The sequence below is a fragment of the Euprymna scolopes genome, chromosome 15 (genome assembly GCF_053919585.1).
Source record: "Euprymna scolopes isolate OS-2025 chromosome 15, ASM5391958v1, whole genome shotgun sequence".
Lineage (NCBI taxonomy): Eukaryota > Metazoa > Mollusca > Cephalopoda > Sepiida > Sepiolidae > Euprymna > Euprymna scolopes.
Genome location: NC_136496.1, coordinates 120,971,810 through 120,993,757, shown reverse-complemented (window position 1 = coordinate 120,993,757; position 21,948 = coordinate 120,971,810). Strand labels below are relative to the sequence as shown.

General features: G+C 32.3%; 1 protein-coding gene across 6 annotated transcripts in view; it reads right to left on the bottom strand.

Moving 5' to 3' along the window:
* LOC145294099 (protein CFAP20DC-like) overlaps positions 1-21,948 on the bottom strand; it is a 136,415-nt gene that overhangs the window by 93,074 nt on the left and 21,393 nt on the right. For 4 of the 6 annotated variants that reach the window (XM_080141167.1, XM_080141169.1, XM_080141166.1 and 1 more), the window contains 8 exons: positions 20,269-20,383; positions 18,879-19,035; positions 15,453-15,535; positions 13,102-13,204; positions 10,676-10,749; positions 7,179-7,224; positions 3,611-3,745; positions 838-1,257 (listed from right to left, as the gene is read on the bottom strand). In XM_080141167.1, the coding sequence (XP_079997293.1) occupies positions 838-1,257; positions 3,611-3,745; positions 7,179-7,224; positions 10,676-10,749; positions 13,102-13,204; positions 15,453-15,535; positions 18,879-19,035; positions 20,269-20,383 (1,133 nt within the window). The remainder of the gene's footprint in view (positions 1-837; positions 1,258-3,610; positions 3,746-7,178; positions 7,225-10,675; positions 10,750-13,101; positions 13,205-15,452; positions 15,536-18,878; positions 19,036-20,268; positions 20,384-21,948) is intronic. The other 2 variants (XM_080141171.1, XM_080141170.1) reach the window with 1 other exon arrangement.

Below are 21,948 nucleotides of genomic sequence, written 5' to 3'. Positions count from 1 at the left end.
ATGAAGTCAAATATGGCTACATGATTACACATTGTTCATACGAAAACTACTAGATTATAATTCTCTTTTTCTTAAAAATGTATTTTCTTTTATAAATTTTTATTTACTTATCAAACTAATTTAAATTTCATCTGTTCACAAATTCAACGTTAATAGTTGGTTTCAACATATTGGAAAGCTTTTATGATCTCAAAATGGTGATAATTCCTTATGGAATTTTAATCAGACATGCAAAAAAAAAAAATCATAAAATAGGGTGACTAAAAAAAATGTGTAACTTTTGGAATCATTGATATTATTTCTGCAATCTGGTCATATTTAGTACAAATAAGCCTGGCTTGTCCACCAAGTTCCAGTGATGAATGTTCAACAGTCTTTGTTTCATTATTGTTCATTAATATGCAAAGGACTTATCAGTAGGTGTGATCTTGAATAGGTTTTACATTCACTGAACTTTAATTTCCTCCAAAACTAATCTGTGACGTTATCTCAAGAATAATGTTTATCAAACCAATTTCTGAACTGAAGAAGGCCGTCACAGGCAAAGTCAGGTCAGTGCCAAGAGAAGTGCATGTCAGAGTTATTGGTAATTTTTGCACGTCATATCCAGGTGTGCTTATCATTAAATGGCAATAAACAGCAATAAAAAAAAGACTACTCTGTATTTGTAACTGAAATTTGGTGGACAAGTTAGGCATAGACAAATGTTTACTTGTACCAATTATGGTTGGATTGTAGAAAGGATGGTGAGTTTTATTAACAATTCCATGGGTGAGTGGCATTTAATGTCACTATAATTCAGTCGAATGGATGAGTAGCGCTTTAAAAATGTCATACCTGGTTTCCGAGGTGATTGGATCTCTGGAACATCTGGTGCAACATCATCATCTATGAATTCAGAGGAAAAACTACCATCACAAGTTTTATCATCCTGGCATTTCTGTAAGACCATCTCAGAATGCATCACAGACTCATTGTAACTTTTCTTGGAGCGGTCAGCTTGAGAAGCTGGCTTTTTCTGTAAAATCTTTTGGTTGGAAATAAGTCGATTTTTTGGACCTTCTCCTTCGGAGACGTTCAGCGGAGTTTTTCTATGAAGAGACAAGTGTGATTCAGAATTTGCCAGCGTATTTGAAGTCTTAGCACTAGTTCGTTCTGAATTCAATTCACGACCAGCACTCCTCACTCTAATTCGTCTGCGATTTTTTTCTGATGAAGGTTCATGGGGTGGATGGGGTTTAAAAGACATGTTGCATTCTAAGAAAGAAAAGAAAAATAAATATGTTTAAAGCAAAAATAATTGAACATATTTAACATGTTCAGTTTAAACAAATACAGAAAAAACATTCTTTGGACTACCGTTCTCATCTTAAATGTGATTTTCACGTTTCAATCGATGTAACCTCAAACCTTTTTCAGGTATATCTTGTCAAATTCAGAAATCTTTCTGTCAAACTTGAGAATCTGCACAGAATTTTGAACGGAACTCTTCATTTAATTCATGTAGGTAGCATGCGGTTATTCCTTTAGCTATGACTGGGTTGAAGTCCTAATTTACAATTGTATTTTGAGTTGCCCTCATTGAGTATAGAACCTTCAACCTCCAGAAGAGTGTAACTTACAACTGAATTTTTACCAAGTATTTTATCTACTACGCCACAGGTCCATGTTGTAGTGGATAAAGTGCAGACAACACTCAAAAATACCATTGGGAATTACTTAGGACTTCTGCCCAGTCATGGTTGATGGAACAACAGTATGCTAACCCCTTGGATTAAATAATCGGTTCTGTTTGAAATTTTGTGCAAATTCTCAAATTTGACAGAAAGATTCTTGGGTTTGACAAAATACATCTGAAGATGTATTCTGTTGCGGTGTACTACATCATGGTTCATATTTTGTTATGCCGGCCATTTTTTCATTTGTGAACAATCTCATATACACCGCCTGGCAGCAAACAATTCTTCTTGTTGCGAACTGAGAAGAAAGAAATATGAATTCAACCCTTTCTCTATTAAATAAAATAGCAAAGACTTTGATTCTGAGCTAAATCAGACATAAATACAATCAATTTACACTTGGAACTCATTTGATTGTATTCGATTCGGCAGAGAATCAATTCTAATCATTTGTTTGATTTTTACTGAGAGCACGCCTGTTGTAACAATAGCTTCTCATAAATATAGAGCGTAAGCAGCCGGCAAGATATACACGGCCAGGAAGCAGGAAGCGTCCAGAATGCAACTTTGATAACAGCAACAGCTCAGCAGCCGTAGTCTCTCATCATCAGCAGCAACAACTTCCAAAGGCATTCCAAGTGTACTTTTACATTTGCGGAAATACATATTTAACCTGTTTTTATGGTAATCACAAAAAAATATAAAAATTATGGTTAAATATTTAGAGATTTATAAAGAATCAGATTTGGTAATTGTATCAAAATCAGAAATTTTGTATGGAATCAGGAAAATATTGGAATCGTCCCATCATTATTACCTTCTTTATTTATTTGGGGGAGAGGGCATAGTGTAGAATCTGTTTTTTTATTATTTTCTCAGGTATCATCTCTTCCTTTCAGAAGCAGGAGGATGCTGTACACGTTCATCCTTCATATAAAATGCCATTAGATAGAGCATATTTTTGCTTTTTTATATATAATAGTCATATATTAACATACAGCATAATCATGTTGACACATCCATTCCTGTAGTTAAGCAACATTGAGCCTGTCCAATTCTAAGATGGGTGACACTTTGGTAAGATATGTACTCTGAAACATTAAGAGGAGTTGGCATTGCTAGGCTATTCTTGTCCTAGACACACTGCATAATATAATGAAGATCCTATGCAGTCATGATTAATGCAACAGATATCATTGTTGATTATCAAATAAGTTATGTAAAGTTCAAATCTTACCTCACATCTATTTTGTTTGATTATGTACTGATACAATTAGGAAAGTTATGAATCTGTATGCTACCCCAGCTATGGGTAAAGTAACAACTTATGTTTAATATATTGTATACATTTGCAATAGGTATGGTGTTCCAACATAAAATAATTAAACAGATTGGCAAGTCTCAAAACAAGCAAACTAAAAATGTGCACGTTTCTGAATTTTGGAGATGAGAATTGGTTATTTGTATTATTTGGATTCTTCAAACTACTGTTCTCATCTTGAGTGTCATTTTCACAATGTTTTCGTCGATATCACCTCCAACCTTCTTCAGGTGTATCAATTGTAAATGTGATATTCTCCGGAAGGTTCAAGGTTCAATTCTCAGTGTGGGTGACTGAAAAAAATAAAATTGCGAATTACTTAAGACCTCTAAATCATGGCTGATGGAACAAGAACATGCTATACCCATGAAGTAAATAAAGAGTTCCATTCAAAATTCCATCCAAATTCCCGAGTTCGACAGCATACACCTGAAGAAGGTCAAAGGTTACATCGACCAAAACATTGTGAAAATAATACTCAAGATGAAAATAGTAGTTTGACAAATCTAAATGCGTAAAACTGTGCAGACTTTCTATAAACTCAATCGGCTTAATAGAACACAAGAATAAAAAAAATTTTCAAAACCAGGAATAGTGAAAGGATTCTTACCCAATTGCTTTGTTTCAACTGGGCTGTTATAACGATTAGTATTGGTCCGTGTCGAAGGATGAGCACAATTTACAGATGATGTTACAGAAGAACATGAAGGGAGGTTCTTTTCTGCGTTTGATAAGGCACTGCCATCTTGCATAACAAAAAAGGCAAATAGAAAGAATCGAGAGAAGCAAAGTCACATTTTTTGATAGTTTGGTAGATCCGTTCATAATATAAAGGGCATGTTTAGTATTATATAATATTTGTACAATTTATTGAGATTGTCAGACTGACTTCCTCATCTTGGTTGTTATAGTCACAACGTTTCGGCCGTTTTGCCCTCCGGCCTTCATCAGGTGTTTTGTATCGAACTGGGGAACCGTTTGTTAGGAGTCTCAAACCCAACCCTTTATTATTATTACAGAGGTACGGTGTTCGGACTCCAGCTAGGCTCTGGGACATAGTTGCTGATTCTCTGTTTTTGAATGGTACTTTTCACTGCCTTCGTTCAGGATTGAACTCAGCACCTTTGGGTAACTGTAAACTTTGATACAACGTCTAGGACCACTCGGCCATTCAAAAACAGAGAATCAGCAACTATGTTCCAAAGCCTAGCTGGAGTCCGAACACGGTATCCCCGTAATAATAATAAAAGGGTTGGGTTCGAGACTCCTAACAAACGGTTCCCCAGTTCGATACAAAACACCTGATGAAGGCCGGAGGGCAAAATGGCCGAAACATTGTGACTATAACAACCAAGATGAGGAAGCCAGTCCGACAATCTCAATCAATGAAAACACCTCATCTCAAAAATACAGACAATTACTATTTGTACAATTTATTTAAAACTATACATTGATACATTATATATATATATATATATATAATCGTTTTTTGTTTTTTTTACCCCACTTCATATTTACCCCTTTTTGTCTACTTTATGTTTTTTAAACAATAAATTAAAGCTAAGGAGGGGGAAAAAAAGATTTTAGAAGTATATTTTAGTTTCGTTTTGTTGTTAAAATTTATCTTCTTTAATAATATATGGTTAAACTATAAAACTATATACGACTTTTAATCACGTTTGACACACCAGTTCCCATCAGATCACCGGTTAAGAAACGATGAGCCTGGTCAGTAATAGATGGGTGACCATTTGGGACTTCCAGGTCCTGTACATGCTCTCCGCTTATCTCGGCATTGTTTCTAGTCGTCCTGGACTTCTCCTTGCCACTGGATTCAAGCAGTACAGGTTCAGGAGAGGTGTGTTTGAGATTGCACAACCCTTGCCTCACAATTACACGTGCAGCTGCCCAAACAGGGGGTATCCTTTGTCTTTCGAGATTGAATGGATGCATTGAAACTATAAAATAATTTTTCAAAAATCAACGATTGATAATAATGGCACTGCATCTAGTATTATTCAAATGTTTTATAGATATGTTTTAAAATATGATGTAAATCATAAATTTATGACATCACACCAAAGCTATAATTATTTTGTTATGGTAATTTATTTATGAGAAAATGTGAATAGAAAATCAGACAGATCTGAAGATTTCAGTTTCGATTTCTGGTCATGATATTCACTTTATTTGTTGAGTATTTATTATTTAGTATGAGTAGAATATTTTCCATTTCTAAATGAAATTAAGATATTTTGATATGAAAATGTATTTCTTCCATTTACAAAAATTGTGACTAACATACAATGTGCCCCTTATAATATGAGTGTTTCTTGTTTTAAAATATTTGTTTTCTTTGTATTCATTAATTTTACATTAAAACGCAGATAAAATGTATAGATCTAAGAATTGAAAGAAGTTGAGGTAATTATGCAAAATATGACAGAATATTCTGGGGAGCATTATCACCATATTCTCACAAGGTGCCAAACAAAAGCTTTGTATTTTTTAGGTCATTTTTAAGAAAGGTATCAAATGAAAATTTTGTGTTTCTTTTACGCAAAACAATGATTCATTGTTAAAACGTGAGAAATCAGTTAAAAATTAAACATGATTAAAAACAGTTATCGTATGCTAACTACAATAAAAAAAGATTTGTGCGATATACGGACCATGCTTAAATAATGACATTATTTAGAAAGTCATTCTTTACATAGGGAATGGGGGGGGAGTCATTTTAACTATTTTATACTTTCACCTAACAACTTAAACAAAAAATACCATAAAAAAATATTTAATAAACAAAATATACTGTTCACTAATTGTCAGCTGCTGTGATATCATTGGCTAAGCATATAAGCACCTTAACAGTTATCATATGGTAACTTTATCAATAAAAAAAATGTACTTGTGCAGTTTACAAGCCATGCTGAAATAATATTATTTAGAAAACCATTCTTAACATAAGGAGGGGGAGGAGGGACTTTTAACTATTCCATACTTGCATCTAATAATTTAATAAACAAAAGATAATGTTTGCTAATTGTCATCTACTGTAATTTCATTGTCTAAACATTTCAACACCTGACAGTGGTTAATATAACCTGCCTGGAATATACTGATGATAACGCAGCCCCTATTCTGCATAAATACCGAAGTTGATGAAATTAATATTTTGTATTTAAAATACATCTTTTCGCCCAACCTCATTGTAAGTATCCGTGGCTAAACAGATTCTCAAAAAGTTGATTGTAAAAACCTTACAATATTGAATTCTGAAATAAAAATCAATTTATTAATTAAACTCTCAATCTCCATTTGTATGTTGTTGTTTTTTTATTAAAAAATAAAATTAATACAATTGTCAGTGAAGACAATTTCATGCAACATATAAAGAGATCATCCCCTCATTGTCTTTTTACTCAATTCCTTTTTCTCTACTAAGAAACCATCTCCTCCCATTCTACCATAACTTTATTTGCAATTTTGATGAAGCACAAATCGTTCATGTCCGAATGTGATCAGATACGTGATGCACTGGACACATACTTTACTTCAATTAAACATCATGTATGGAGTATTGTTGTCACATTTGGGCTGGTGCATCTGCTACTAGTCTCTCGCTCCTAGACAAGGTTCAAAAGAGAGTCGCCAATCTGATAGGCCCTGAACTGGCATCTAAGCTTCAGCCTCTGTCCCATCGACGAAACGTTGCATCCCTCTGCCTGTTCTACAAGTATTTTAATGGTGAATGCTCTGACGAACTGCAGACACTTGTGCCCCCACAACGTAGACACCCTCGACAAACCCGACAGGCAGCTAAATCCCACCCCCACACTGTAAAGATCCCTAGATGTAAAAGATCTTTCTACTCCAGTAGTTTCTTCCCCAGAATCGCTAGACTCTGGAATTCCATTCCAGGTCCCTGCTTCCCTAACTGTACTGACATGCAGAAGTTCAAGTGTAATGTGAACCGACATCTTGCTGCCCAAATCCCAACACAGTGCCCCAATAGTTGCTGCCCCTGATAGTAGCCCCCTACACCAAAGTGGCAATGTGCCTTGTTTGGGGTGAAAATGTAATAAAAAAAAAATAAATAAAAAAAAATGACAATAAAAATGACAATAAAACCCAAAATTGGAAGATTAAAGAAAAAAGCAGTTGTTTTTTATACTTACTAGTTTTACGAGAAGTCAGTTGGCTGTTTGCATCAGCAGAATGTCTCTGAAGACAAAATAAAATATATATATATACATAATAAGAAATAGTTTTCTTGTTTTATAAAGTATTGTTTCTATATGAAATTAAAACTATTAAAAATAATAAGTCATTAGAAAATGATATGCAATTTTGTTTTATTTTCTTTTTCAATTGAATTTTCAAAGACCTCTCATACATAAATGGTGGGCATAAAAAAAAAAAAAAAATCACTGCAGAATTAATGATGAAATCCTAAAAGAACATTCACCATAGGAAAAGAAAATACTCATTATAATGTACCTTATTAGGTAATTATTTGTCATATGATACAATGTCACTCCAAAAACAGTGCTTTTGCATAAAACACACAAAGTTTAATTGAAGTAAAGTATGTGTCCAGTGCATCACTTATCTGATCACATTCGGACATGAACGATTTGTGCTTCATCAAAATTGCAAATAAAGTTATGGAGGAGATGGGAGGAGATGGTTTCTTAGTAGAGAAAAAGGAATTGAGATGAGTAAAAAGACGATGAGGGGATGCCAAGGTTTTTAAACTCTCAAGACAGGAAGATACCTCATGGTTGTGGTCAGTTTCTGAATAACCAGTCAGAAGTGGCTGATAGAGCAAGTGCGGGCGTACTCAGTTACTATTAATTACGTGTGGCGATGATTAAAACAAATGACCAAATATAGAGGTCAGTATATTTAGAGATAGTTTTGGACAGTTTTCAGTTGACAACAGTTTCAAGTTAAGGACAGTCTGTGGCTAGAGAGCTTGAGCTGACTCAAGATGGCTGATAGACAGCTAAGATGTGGACGTTAGCATTTGGCAGGTTGTTTTCTACAATTGAATCACACATGCTCCCAGAGTAAAATTGATCTACCCACAATGTGTTGAAGTCTGTGCTTTTTTTGTGAGTTTGAATTCTTCTATCTTTTTAGACTTGCAAACCAGTGCTCGCCCTCTTGGCAATCTCCAATGTGAGAGACGATGACATGGTCAGAGCAAAAAGAAGGGATGAAGACTAATAGAAAACTATGGCCGACAGAGTTGAGATATGTGATTGTTTTCATGAGAGATGCACATGGCTTTACAGTCATGATAAAATTTTATACCACAAAATATATTCCAATCTCAGCTTAGAATGTAACTCAGGGGAGTAAAAACAAACAATCGTGATTGTTAAGACATGAGTAGAATTTCATGCAGACCAGACAATCCTGAGACACGATCTTCATGAGTTCTATGCAGAAGTTCAATTCACTTAAGAACAATAACAGCAACACAATCCATTTATTAAGGCTTAGATTTATCACATAACCAACCTACATGGTGGAACAATAAAATTATCTCCCTAGAAAAGATGACATGATTCTATTTCCGTTTGATGAAATCAGTTTTCTTTTTTGTTGCAGGCCATCAACTAGTTGGCCAGTTATGTACAAATCCCAAAAGCGATAGAAGCCTTCTATCATATCTGAAAGTGACACAATGTTCAACAAGTGAGATCAGAGATGCGCTGCTGTACAATTTATACTCTCTATCGATCCAAGTTATGATAGCATTAGCACTGCCAGCACCCTCAAAATGCCAATCTGGATAATAGGGATGTGCCCAGGGTGATAAAAACAAAGTTTCTGGTCATGGTTATGGTCTAGTGATGTTTCAAGTGAGGGCCACATCATGCCATCTCACATCTTCAAAGTCAGCTTGAACATCAACACCAAAGTGTACCTGGATGTGCTGAAGAGTGTAGTGATCCTCTGGTGCAATCAGGTAGCCGCTGGCAGACCTTGGGTGTGGCAGCAGGACTGGGCATTGGCCCACAAGTTCAAAGCGACCCAGGCTTAGCTTTAGAAGGAGTGTTATGACTTTGCACCCTTCTCTCACTGCATCCCCTCCTCCCCCGATCTAAACCCGCTGAACTTTATTTGGTCATACGTCAAGAACATCACATCACCAACATGACCTCCCACAATATCTGATCATTGCCATCTGCTGAGTATTTGCCAAGCTCCTGCCGGCGCTTGTGGAAAAGGCATGCTCTCAGTTCCAGACCCGTATCAAGGCGGTGATTGAGGCTGAAGGCGGCTACATTGAATAGATGGCTAGCTCTACTACATAATCAAGTTACCTGAATTGATTTTTTAATAAAAGTTTTAAAATAAAGCTGTAGTGTTTTTTTTTTTTTAGCTCAACAATTTTATCGTTCTACCATGTACTGTATATAGCTCGGTGTATATTTATAATATACTTATTAAAAAAACTAAAAATACAGGAAAATATTTATGATTTATATACTTCTCATGCACCAAAGATGTCATATTCCAAAAATCACATAAATTGATCAAGTATTTTTTATAACTAAGAAAATCAAGTTTTATGACTAAGTGAGATGTAAGGATTTTTGGTCAGACGTTTTTTGGTCCAGCATAAAATAAGGGGAGACAATTCAATTCGAAGTCTCAAGATCAAATTAGCCTTATAATGAATACATTAAGTATGAGAATCTTTTCTTTTCTTAGTTAAAAAACAATACTTCATCAATTTACATGATTTTTGGAATATGACATCTTTGTTCTGTGACCGGTATGTATATGATAAAGAATTATTTGTATTTGTTTTTTTTAAATAAGTGTAATTCTAAATAAACACCAATAAAAACCTAAATAATTAGTGGATTAAACTGAACATCTTAAGATCCTGTTTCTGATCTTAGCTCCAGCAATCCACTTTTTTCTCTCTTTAAAAATCCATTACTTTTCCTTTTATTTTTATGAAAATTACTCCAGACAAGCCACTTGATGTAAGAAACTAACAAGAAAAAAGATAGGAAATGCCTATTAGCTTTTGTAATGAAAAGATCAAGGTTATAGACAGAAGGAAAACAGTCAGCAGCAAGTGAAATATCACAAGCCTAAGTTCTTGTAAAGAAGCTACTGGAATAGGAAGCTGTATTACAATGAGGTATCAAAACAGTGAATTGATGAAGACCACTAGACGAACAAGTTAAATGAGCTGGAACAAAGGAAGCATGGAATAGATCAGATAATTCTGAAGAACGCATGCCAGAATAGTATTTGTAGAAAAACTGAGACTAATAACATCACATATGTGAGAAAAATAATACATTAATCTCAGGCAATGATGAATGGGTACAGCTATTTTTTAAAAATAAAGAAAAAAAATCTGATATAAAATACATTTATTTCGGTATAAAAGAAAAAGAAGAATCAAAACGTTATAATTTTACGGCATGTCAACCATAGTTGGATCATTTTATATCAAAACTGTAACTATGTTTTACATATGATTGATTTGAAGATTTATTTTGTAGGTCTATATTTGCATACAGCTCCTGATATTCATGAATAGTCACCTATCTAGTATGGGACAGACTGACCATTGCTTAACGAATCAAATCAGAAGCAAGCAAAATAAAACTACCATAAAAAGAAATAATGATCTGACCTTGTGTGAATTTCTCTTCGGAGCTAAATATGGCACTTTGGAACCGAAGGCAATGTGGCTTTTATGTTTCTGATCTAGAAAAATAGGAAAGAAATACCAGAAATAAAATTTGCATAAATTTCAATAATGAAATGTTTCAATTGGTTGTTTCAAATTTGCATCAAGTGCTTCATTTTTCTTTATGTGGAGACAAGAATGGCAAAAATAAAAACAATCAGTTTTGTTTAGATGTTTTTTTATATTTGAAGAAATTATATTAATTTTACACTAATTTAACAATGGGCATATTAGGTAAGAATAGTTATTTGCAGATGAGAAAACAAGTAACAATGACTGCAAAACTTCTACCAAAAAAATGCCAAACAAAACTTTGAGATTTTTTCTTATTACAGAAGACAACATCTAATATATAAAATTAAAACAGTTGGATTTTCAAAATTAGATTAAAAATGCAATGCAACTGTCAAATCAATATTTGATTTTGACTATCCAAGCAATTTCAAAATTTATTATGTTCTTTGCAAGTAAAAGTTTAAATTCCAATCGCTTTCATTGATTACATATTCTATCCATCCTAATATATCTTTTAGTAAGAAAAACTTCCTAAAATATATAACTTTTTGGGATAATGAACAGATATAATTATCCAATAAAATTATCAGACAAACGTCAAAGTTTCTTGTGTTCACTAGCATACAACTTTTTCAACTTTCAAAGGGATTACAAAACATTAATACTTTCTGTCTTCAATTTCAATAACACTATCATTTTAAGTTTTCATATATTAATGGTATCATATACACAACAACAAAAGAAATTAAATATCACTTTTAAGTAATTTCTATCATTTACTAGCACTAAAATTCAATGTATTTTAAGAAGTGTTGGTTGTTCAAAGAAATTTTAGATACAGCAACATCATCCTAATCTTTCTGTAGGTTATCATTGCTACAAATTATTTGTGAAGACCATTACTGCTTAGGGAGATTTATCTTTGCCAAAGTTTAAAAGAAACACATTTTATGCTAACAGAATTATTCATAAATATTTATTGCTGTCTTTTGAAATTTGATTTGCTTTGTTTTTCATTTCCTTGATTTATTTTTTTAATCAAATTGCATTTTACTAAATTGATTTTAACCAGATTGGATTCTCCAAATTTTAGAAGATTAATTTTTTTCTCAATAAACAAGTCAAAGTTGGCTGTGCTTGTTAAGCCAGAAAAGTCAAAAGTGCAAAAGTTTGCAAATTTGTAAACAAACAAAAGAAAAATACTTGAACATTTAAAAAATATATTTGGAATAGTCTCGACATTTAATAATATAATAATAGCTAATTTACACATATATATATATATATATATATATATATATATATATATATATATATATATACACACCAAGATTTATATATATTGAGATAAATTACCAATTTTTATCATATTTTACCTGGTCCTTAAAATGTTGATCGTAAAATGATAGACTGATTTTATGATTGAGTCAATTACTGAATTTGTTATTTCTTTGTCGGTTTCTTTCATGTAAAACTGGAAAGTACCAGTGATGAAGTGGATATCAATATGGAATGACAACATAAACAAGCTCTTGATGAGCCGTTCGCCTTAATTAATCCAATTTACCAAACTTATACTTCTAACGATTACTATGATATTGTCCTTTTGACTACGGTACACTCTTTAACCCTTATCCTCGAGTGGCCTCTTGGCCTTGATAAGTGGTGATTCCTTCGGAAAAAAATAAATAAATAAATAAAACTTGGATGTACCAAGTTCAAATCTAGTCAGTTCCATACCAACACTCTCACTGTGTGTTAAATAAAGAAAGGACCCAAAGGAAGGTCACCCTAAAAGGAGGGCGAAGCTGAAAAGCAGAAGTCAGAAATCACATCTGGAGAGCAGTTCTGTCTCTTGGCTGCTGACAACCAATCCGAATAGACATTAGACAGTGTTGTCCGGAGAGGGAGGGGGGTACAAGAAGCTGGAAGTCACCCTATTTTTTATATTTTATTAGCCTGCTTCCAATTCTTTCCCTCTCATGCACACACATTTCAGTTTTCTGTATTGTTTTGTTAAAATATATTTTAAAACAAACCAGAATCGACAATGTTTTCTGTTAACAGCCAAATTCAAAAGTGCAAGCATTGCTGTCAACCTGGTTTATAGCAGAGAAGATACACAGGTATTGATAATGTTATACAACTGTGATGGTAAGTAGTATACTACATATGGATGTTGGCAACCTTCAAATGGTCCCTCTTGTAAATATCTGATTCTAGAAAATATTTGAGAAACCAATGCCAACAACAAAATCAAAATGGTCACAAAAAGTTGCAGTGAACTGATTCATATGGATTTACTTTAATCGTTAAATTCTTCTAATTTGTGAAAATCAAACCATTTCTCTTACCAACGTCTAAGGATGAGTGAGGCTGGCTGATTGAAAATTGATTTTCTCTTGTATCATTGTTTTGGAGTTTGTCGCTTTTCTCAATTCTCTTCAAGTTTATCATCTGAAAAAAAAAAAAAAATCAAAACTAGTCTTCAGAATTCAAAGAATGACACAAGGTCAATTTTTTAAACTAATACAATTTTTTTTCTTTCTATAAAAATATCCAAATAAATACTCATTCAACATACAAATATCTTCAGATATTTAAATCTATTTTGTTTGTTTTTAATTTGGATTTTGGATTCAACATTTTCAATTCATACAGACATACAAAACAGTTGCATAAACATTTGTCATTATAATAAGCCGAGTTGATAAATGCTTGGACTCTTTTTTACTCCGTATTTTAATTGCATAAAATACGTACTAAAATATTCCTCAGTTTTGGGATTGAATTATGTTTAAAAAATTTTAATTTTAATTAGTCATAATTTGCTATTTATTCACCAAATCATTCATTCTTTACATTATCAACGCTCTGATCCCCATCTGACATCAATTGAAATGGATGGCTCTCGTCTAGGGGAGGCTCCCTGTTTTGATAAGCTTCTGGGCTTTACTTTTATTCCTGACCTAAAATGGAACACATACATCAAGTCAGTTGCCAAGGTTGCTGGAAAAATGGTAGGATCCTTCTACCACTCCAGAAGATATCTCACTGCTGATACAATTCTCTATCTATATAAAAGCCAAGTACGTCCAAGGATAGAGTACTGCTGCCACATCTGGGCAGGAGCTGTTAAAAACAGCCTATCCTGCCTTGACAGAGTACAAAATAGACTTAGTGGCTTAGTAGGAGATGCCCTTTTCTCTTCCCTGCAATCTGTCTCTCACAGAAGAGACGTTGCAAGCCTGTCTTTTGTTTTATCATTACTTCCATGGCAAGTACTCGTCTGAGCTCCAATCTCTGGTATCCCCCTCGCCAAGCTTTCACGATAAACACCCATCTAGCTGAAACCACTGTCAAAAATTTTCCCCACTCTTTATCTGTGCCAAAACTAAAACGTAGATTCCATGAACAAAGCTTCTTTCTAAGAAGTGCACACCTGTGGAACTCTGTTCCGTTTGCCTGTTTCCCACTTGACTACAACTTGGATGTCTTCAAGTCCAACATAAACAAATTCCTGATGAACCGCCCCCTTAAGTAAGACACTTTATCAAATCTCCAATACTAACAATTACTACGATACTATCGCATTGATTACTGTACACGCAATAACCCTTATCCTCGAGTGGCTTCCGGGCCTTGATAAGTTGTGATTACCATGTAAAAAAAAATAAAATAAAAGCTTCAAGTTTTTCATGGAAAAATTAATATTTTCAGTTTTCATAAACTGCCATAAGAGTGAAAACGCATAAGATGGAGAGAGGGAAAGAGAAAAAGAGATAAAACGAGAAAGAGAAGAGAAAGAAAATCAAGCTGAATAAAACATAAGGAGATAAGGCTGTAGTAATTTAGTAAAAATTTGTTTTTTCTTTAAAAAGAAAAAAAAAAACAGATTTTTACCAAATTGCGATTTAAATAAAATTCGCTTTTTCTAGATTTAAAAAGAAAAGCAGAATTCTACTAAAAAATGGAGAACTCACATCCCTATAAATAGCACCATCCCCAAGCATACATAGCTTTATGTTTAACATGCATAAGTTTATGTTTAACATGCATAGCTTTATGTTTAACATGCATAAGTTTATGTTTAACATGCATAAGTTTATGTTTAACATGCATAGCTTTATGTTTAACATGTATAAGTTTATGTTTAACATGCATAAGTTTATGTTTAACATGCATAGCTTTATGTTTAACATGTATAAGTTTATGTTTAACATGCATAAGTTTATGTTTAACATGCATAAGTTTATGTTTAACATGTATAAGTTTATGTTTAACATGCATAAGTTTATGTTTAACATGTATAAGTTTATGTTTAACATGTATAAGTTTATGTTTAACATGCATAAGTTTAAGGTGAGATGACATTTTTTGTTTTTGCAGTGAAGGAATATTTTCTTTTATTGTTGATTGATATTTAAAGCAGCATTTTGCAGCATTTCTTCCTCTTTCTCTCTTCATCATTTCTGTTTCACTCTTTGTTCTTTTCACCTTCCTATTTGTTTTCTCTCCAACAACACCCTCTTATCGCAACGCTGGACACAAATACATTCACTTTTTTCATGACATAAACAAGACAAACAATTCAATCACTAGCCAATCTGTAGTTAAAACTGAAAAGGAAATTTGTTAGATTTCTAATGACAAACTTTAAACTTATTTTGAAATACAATTTCAAGAAGGAAAACGTTTTCCATACTTGAGTTTCTTGTTGGACATCATTGGCAAACTGACACTGTTTGGGAATCTGATCACAGTCAGTTTGGGAATTCTGGTTAATATCTGCAGAATGAAAGAAAAAAATCAGAAACAATTTATTTTTAATCAGCAAACATGAATTTTTTATATTTGTAATATTTTAATTTTATAAAAAATCTTTATAAAAAACATCACAAGTTTTTAAAATTGGAGGACATTCAAAAAAAAAAAAAAAAATCGATGACCTTATTTTGAGCTTATGTTGTAAATATGTAAAGGAGCCTTTTACTTAATTTTCGGATCCATTTTCTCATTTCTATGATCACTTGTTTGTGTTAATCATATTTATATTCAATTTGTTGTACTCCACTACCTGAAATACAAAAGGCCAACATTTGTAGAATCCTGATAGGGTTCTTCTATTCTTGTGTTGGCTATTAAAGGAGTCCATGCCAATCATGACACAAATCTTTCTTTTGATCACCAGGGTTTTCATATCTCTTTCATACCAATTTTTCATAGTTCATGTGTCGACACCTGATCTAGATTTATTTCTTACCAGTAATTCTGTCATAAGAATAGTGTTTATCTATCTGATATATAGAAATAACTGTGCACCATTACAAACATTGTACGTCTTAGGCATTTACAATAAACAATGTTAATGAGTATATATAATAATATAAACATACATGACATGAAAAGAAACTGGAATCTTAGGAAGATCTCCATCAGAACAATTAAGCTCATAAAAAGGAATTTCAAAAACTGCCTAGCATTTATACCCGGTGAATCAAGTATATCTGCATGGCAGAACTGTTGCAGTTATCAAGAAATGTTGTTAGCTGGGTGATACCTTTGAAGTACAGGGTGGAACAGGTGTTAATGTGATTGCAAGAGTAAAGAGTAGATTCAGCAAGTTCTGCCTTTACTAATCAGCAAAGCATTACCTATCAGCATGTGATGTATGGAAGTGAAACTTGGTTGACAAGAGTTAAGGACATGCATTGTACAGCAATACCAAAGCAGCATTAACCCCAGATGGATTGAACTAGCTTCCTCCAAAGCATTTTATAGAGAGAAATGATATGAGAACAATATGATGGATGTGCAATGCAAGTTTTAAGGCAGGTTTAGTTCTGATGATCTCAGAAAAAGATTATATCTGGATAGTATAGAGGTATGTGTGTAAAACAGGAGACTTTGATAGTATGGGCACGTTGAAAGAATAAATGAAAGTTCTTAGATTAGTAGATGTAGAACAGCAGGTCTAGTTAACAAGAGAAGGTTAAGGAAAACATCAGAGGCAGTGATAAAAATGGGTTCAGGGAAAGATAGAAAACAAAGACCTGGTCAGAGATAGGTTAATTTGGAAGTCAATTTCTTAAAGTTGTCCAACACATACTAACATATAAAATGGATGTGAAACTGATGATGATGATGATGATGATGATGATAATAGCAGTGTGGACTAGTATAAATGGTGTTTATAAAAAAAGTGTAATTTTTTCTAACATTTGTTCGGAGTGTATTTTGCACATTTGCACAGAGTTGGATTAGGATACATGTCAATCTTGTATAAGTATAAGGTTAGACTCGTATAAAATTCCATTAGATGTTAACAGACTAGAATTAACATTACACTGCAAACTATGAAGTGATAGGAGGAAGTACATGGCAAAGGAACGAGATTGGTACTGATGCAAAATACTGTGTTATCATCGGCATATTCTAGTAGGTTACATAAACCACTGGAAGATGCCAAATAAAATCTTTGTACGTTTTATTTTGCAAAATCTCTGACCAATGTTTAAAATGCTAGCAACAGTTAAAAATTAGGGGTAAAAGTCATTGTAAGATAATTTCAATAAAGAAAAAAATTTTTGTTGTTACAAAGAAAATTTTTAAAAATTAAGGAAAAAAAACTTCACGAAAATTAAAAGAAAAAGTTCAAATCAAGGGAAAAAAACAATCATCATATGGTAAGTTTCATGAATAAATATTTATTTTGTTAGCAAGAAAATATAGTGCAACAACTAATAGCAAACAATTGGTTTTTATTATTTTTTGTCAACTCCTTTTCAACCATACCAAATATCAGTTAAGCTTAGGTTATTTTTCTATTAGGGTTAGGTTGTCTTCGCGTTTATGCACCTCCTAGCGTATTTGTAATTTAAGTCATTTTTTTATAGCATATTTGTCATTTAAGTCATTTTTTTTAGCGTATTTGTCATTTAAGTCATTTTTTTTAGCATATTTGTCATTTGTCATTTTTTTAGCATATTTGTCATTTAAGTCATTTTTTTTAGCATATTTGTCATTTGTCATTTTTTTAGCATATTTGTCATTTAAGTTATTTTTTTAGCGTATTTGTCATTTGTCATTTTTTTTATAGCATATTTGTCATTTAAGTCATTTTTTTTAGCGTATTTGTCATTTAAGTCATTTTTTTAGCATATTTGTCATTTAAGTCATTTTTTTAGCGTATTTGTCATTTGTCATTTTTTTAGCATATTTGTCATTTAAGTCATTTTTTTTTTTTAGCATATTTGTCATTTAAGTCATTTTTTTTATAGCATATTTGTCATTTAAGTCATTTTTTTTATAGCATATTTGTCATTTAAGTCATTTTTTTTTATAGCATATTTGTCATTTAAGTTATTTTTTTTAGCATATTTGTCATTTAAGTCATTTTTTTTAACTTGTTCGGCAACTCTTCTTTTTTCATCAACCAGTTTCCCATTTTTATGACAAAATTCAATAACTGCTTTCAGAGACAGCAGATTTGAACCAATTTTCATAAATTTATTAAATTTTTAATAATATTTTTATCACATTTGCCAATCACTGAATGCTGAGATTTCATTGTCTAAGTGTTTTGGCACATTCCAGCAGATTATGTAACCTGAATATACCAACGAAACTGGTTTTAGCACAGTCTATATTCTGCAAAACTAACACAAGATTGATTTTGTCTTTTGAGTATACAACATCAAAGTGACTAGACATTTTTTATGAGGGTGAAGTAGGAAATTGCAGCTCATTTCACTATAAATTAGTGAAAAAGCTAAACTGAAACAAACAAATAATGGGTTTATTTTCACATTCTTACAATAATTACATTTCGCAAGAAAAAGGGAAGAAAAATAAGCTGAAGACATACATATATACAGAACAAGTTATGACACGTCACCAGAACAAGATTTCAGAAAAGATGTCGGCCAAAGATATCCTGTGACAGTCTGCGATCAAAGAATGCCTCAAACTGTGTCACACATGGGGAAAATATACTTGTTCCATTTCAATCAGACGTCCTCATGTTCTTCGTACTGAAACCGCTCCTAAGAATACTTACAAAATTTTTAGCTTTTTTATGCAAATAATTTGATTAACAGCAAAAAATGAGGTAAAAAGTGAAGTAACTCACCATTTTCAACGGCAGTTTCATATGGTGGTCGTTTCATAGAAAATATTTTGCGCAGCTGACAGGTGGCCGTTACACACACACTGTCAACAGCCTTAAAGGTTTGTCCCTTCCACAAATCACTAACCAAAGAAACAAGGTCAATACACAAATTTAGCCACTGAAACAAAAAAAAAAAGGATTTTCATTCAAAATAAACATAAGGAAAGGGGGCTTCTTATTGCAAACAACCTAAATGCAAATTTGTACATTTGGGGGGGGGGAACAAATTTTTATAACTGATGATCATTTCTTAATGTTTTCTGGAAAATCATCTCACAAGAATAAAATTGATCTTTTTTCAAGAAATCTGTGTTTTTAAATATGTCTATACATAAACATCTGTCCATCAGTCTGTCATGTGTCCATTTAAAATAAAATTTTTATCGCTAAACATATAGATCGAAAAGATCATATTTTACATGAATCCAAACAAATATAAAAGAAGCTTTGTCTGCCAGTCACTTTGATACGTCTATGTACAAAAATAGGATTTTGCTCAGTTTTGACATGCTTAGATAAAAAATTTAAAGTATTTTCTGCAACATTGAAGTTAAAAAATAGCATTTCCTTTCGTCTATCATGCTTGTTAGAAATAGCATAACCTTTGGTTTATCATGCTTAAGTTAAAAATCAAACTTTCTTTGATTTGTCATGTTTCAGGTAGAAATAGCATCTCCTTTGATCTATCTTGCTTCAGTTAAAAATCAAACTTTCACTTATTTTTAGATGCATATTCTATATTTTAAATCTAGACAGCCTCTGTCATTCATGACTTAATTAGACAAAGCAATTGTTGAAGATAGATAAGTGTAAAAATTATAAATAAATTATATAAACATAAACAATTGCTTGTGCAAATTATGATTAAACTGGGCTCATGTTCAGAATAGATGGAGACCACTAATGCCTGACAGCTGTGTTCAAAACTTCATAATGATCTGTTAATTAGTTTTGGAGTGAATTCTGTAAATACAAATATAAAAACATACACATACTTAATTTTATATAAATTAAGTTAAAAGGATCGACCATAGTCAAGGCTGACACAAAGGCTCTCTTTTCAGAGATGTAGGAGAGGGTACCACTCCTTTTCTTGCATTGCACATTACCCTTGATCCTTATAATATATAATGCTGAGTGTGGAGTAAGGACGTATCAAGTACCATTTTTTTTTTTAGTCTTTGATAAGACTTGACTGGCGATTGAACCCTGTTCTTCCAGACCATTATCGAACATTACCCATTATAACAAATGGTCCGTAACTATAAAAGTTTAATTTTCAGAAATGAATGCTTGCATGAAAATTATCTACAATTGTTTGAGAGAAAAAAAAAAAGGTGAGAACACTTACCATTCCTCTTTTAATGATATTTAAAGGAACTTTTGCATGAAGCGGGGTCGATTGAACTCCTCTTTGTGAGGTTGATAACAGAATACGACGCTTATTGCAGCTGATATCTACAATTCTAAAAAAGCAAAAAAACATTTTCAAACTTGATTTTCTTTCCATAAAAAAAGGGAACTTCTTTAATAAAAACGCAAAATATTACCAAGTGTAATGGTATTATTATCTCATACACATGGGAAATTCTCAGACAAAACATTAGCAGTGATTACTCAGTGGTAAAAACATCATATACTTCCCTGAATTTTCCCCACACTATGCTCCATTTAATTATTATTGTAACTGTTTGATGTTTATCCATGATTTCTAACTGATTACAGTCTATGGTTTTCTCTGGAACCTGAGTGAAAATGTCTCTTTAAAATTTCGGCATTTCTGTATCTTAATAATCAAGGTTTGGATGCTGCTATTTCTTTGTGGATTTTTAATCTTCTCAAACTCTCCAGGGCCACTTTTCATGGTATCACTACAGGTTATTTTGTAAAGATTAATTTTTTTTTTTTATTATTTATGTAGAGATTATAGAAAATTAAATTATTAAACGAAAGAATAGAATTAGTTATTTTATTAATAGATGAATGGAAGATATAAATCAACAAATAATCATTAATCAATATTAGGTACTAGTGCTTTCTTTGACCCAGACGTAACTCAGCGTTTGCTCGGATTTCCCTGGAGCATGACATCAACAGCCGGATTATGCCAAGCATCGCTGATAAAATCATAACGCTATAGAAAAGAAAATTGCAAAACGTTAAAATGTAGAAACATAAAAAAAATTTTATTAACTGTGTGAAGAAAAGGTTATAAGAAGCAAATAGTAAAAAAAAAAAAAAATTATTCGTTACCAAGTGATTTCTTAATTAATTTTGGGGGCGTTTTTTTTTTTTTAAATAAATAATTTTAAGCAAATGTTTTCAAGAAAACGTTCAAAGGAACAAGTTTTTTCTTTTGTAAACAAGTTTGTTTAAAAATGTGACCATTTATTTTATTTTTAGGAATGAAAATTGGAAAAGAACTTTTACTGTCAACACTTCACATTCACACATCTCCATCCATAGCCATTGGTAATTCTCCCTCTTTTTACTAGGTTACAATTGTGACCGCATGTTACACATTGTATTATTTTTGCCAGTAGTTTCTGCTTTTGACAAAAGCTGTCGTTGGCCCAAGACAGTCAAATTCATGTTTGTGCTCTTCTCTTCCTGACTTACATGTAAGAAATGTTTTTTTTTGTTTTTTGTTTGTGGATCTTTTTCTCTTCCACTATTTATCCAATTTCTCATCTGCTGATCGCACACGCGTCGAGTTGAAACCAAGCACTCGGCATTGTGATTGGCTGATCGCCATGTTACATCAGACAGCAGCTAAACCCGAGCTGTTGACATCATATTCCAGAGAAAGCTGAGTGAATGCTAAATTACATCTGGTTCAAGGATGCACTAGCATCCAATATTAATATTATGATATTAAATCAATATTATGATATTAAATCAATATTATTATATTAAATCAATATTATTATATTAAATCAATATTATTATATTAAATCAATATATGATATTAAATCAATATATGATATTAAATCAATATTATGATATTAAATCAATATTATGATATTAAATC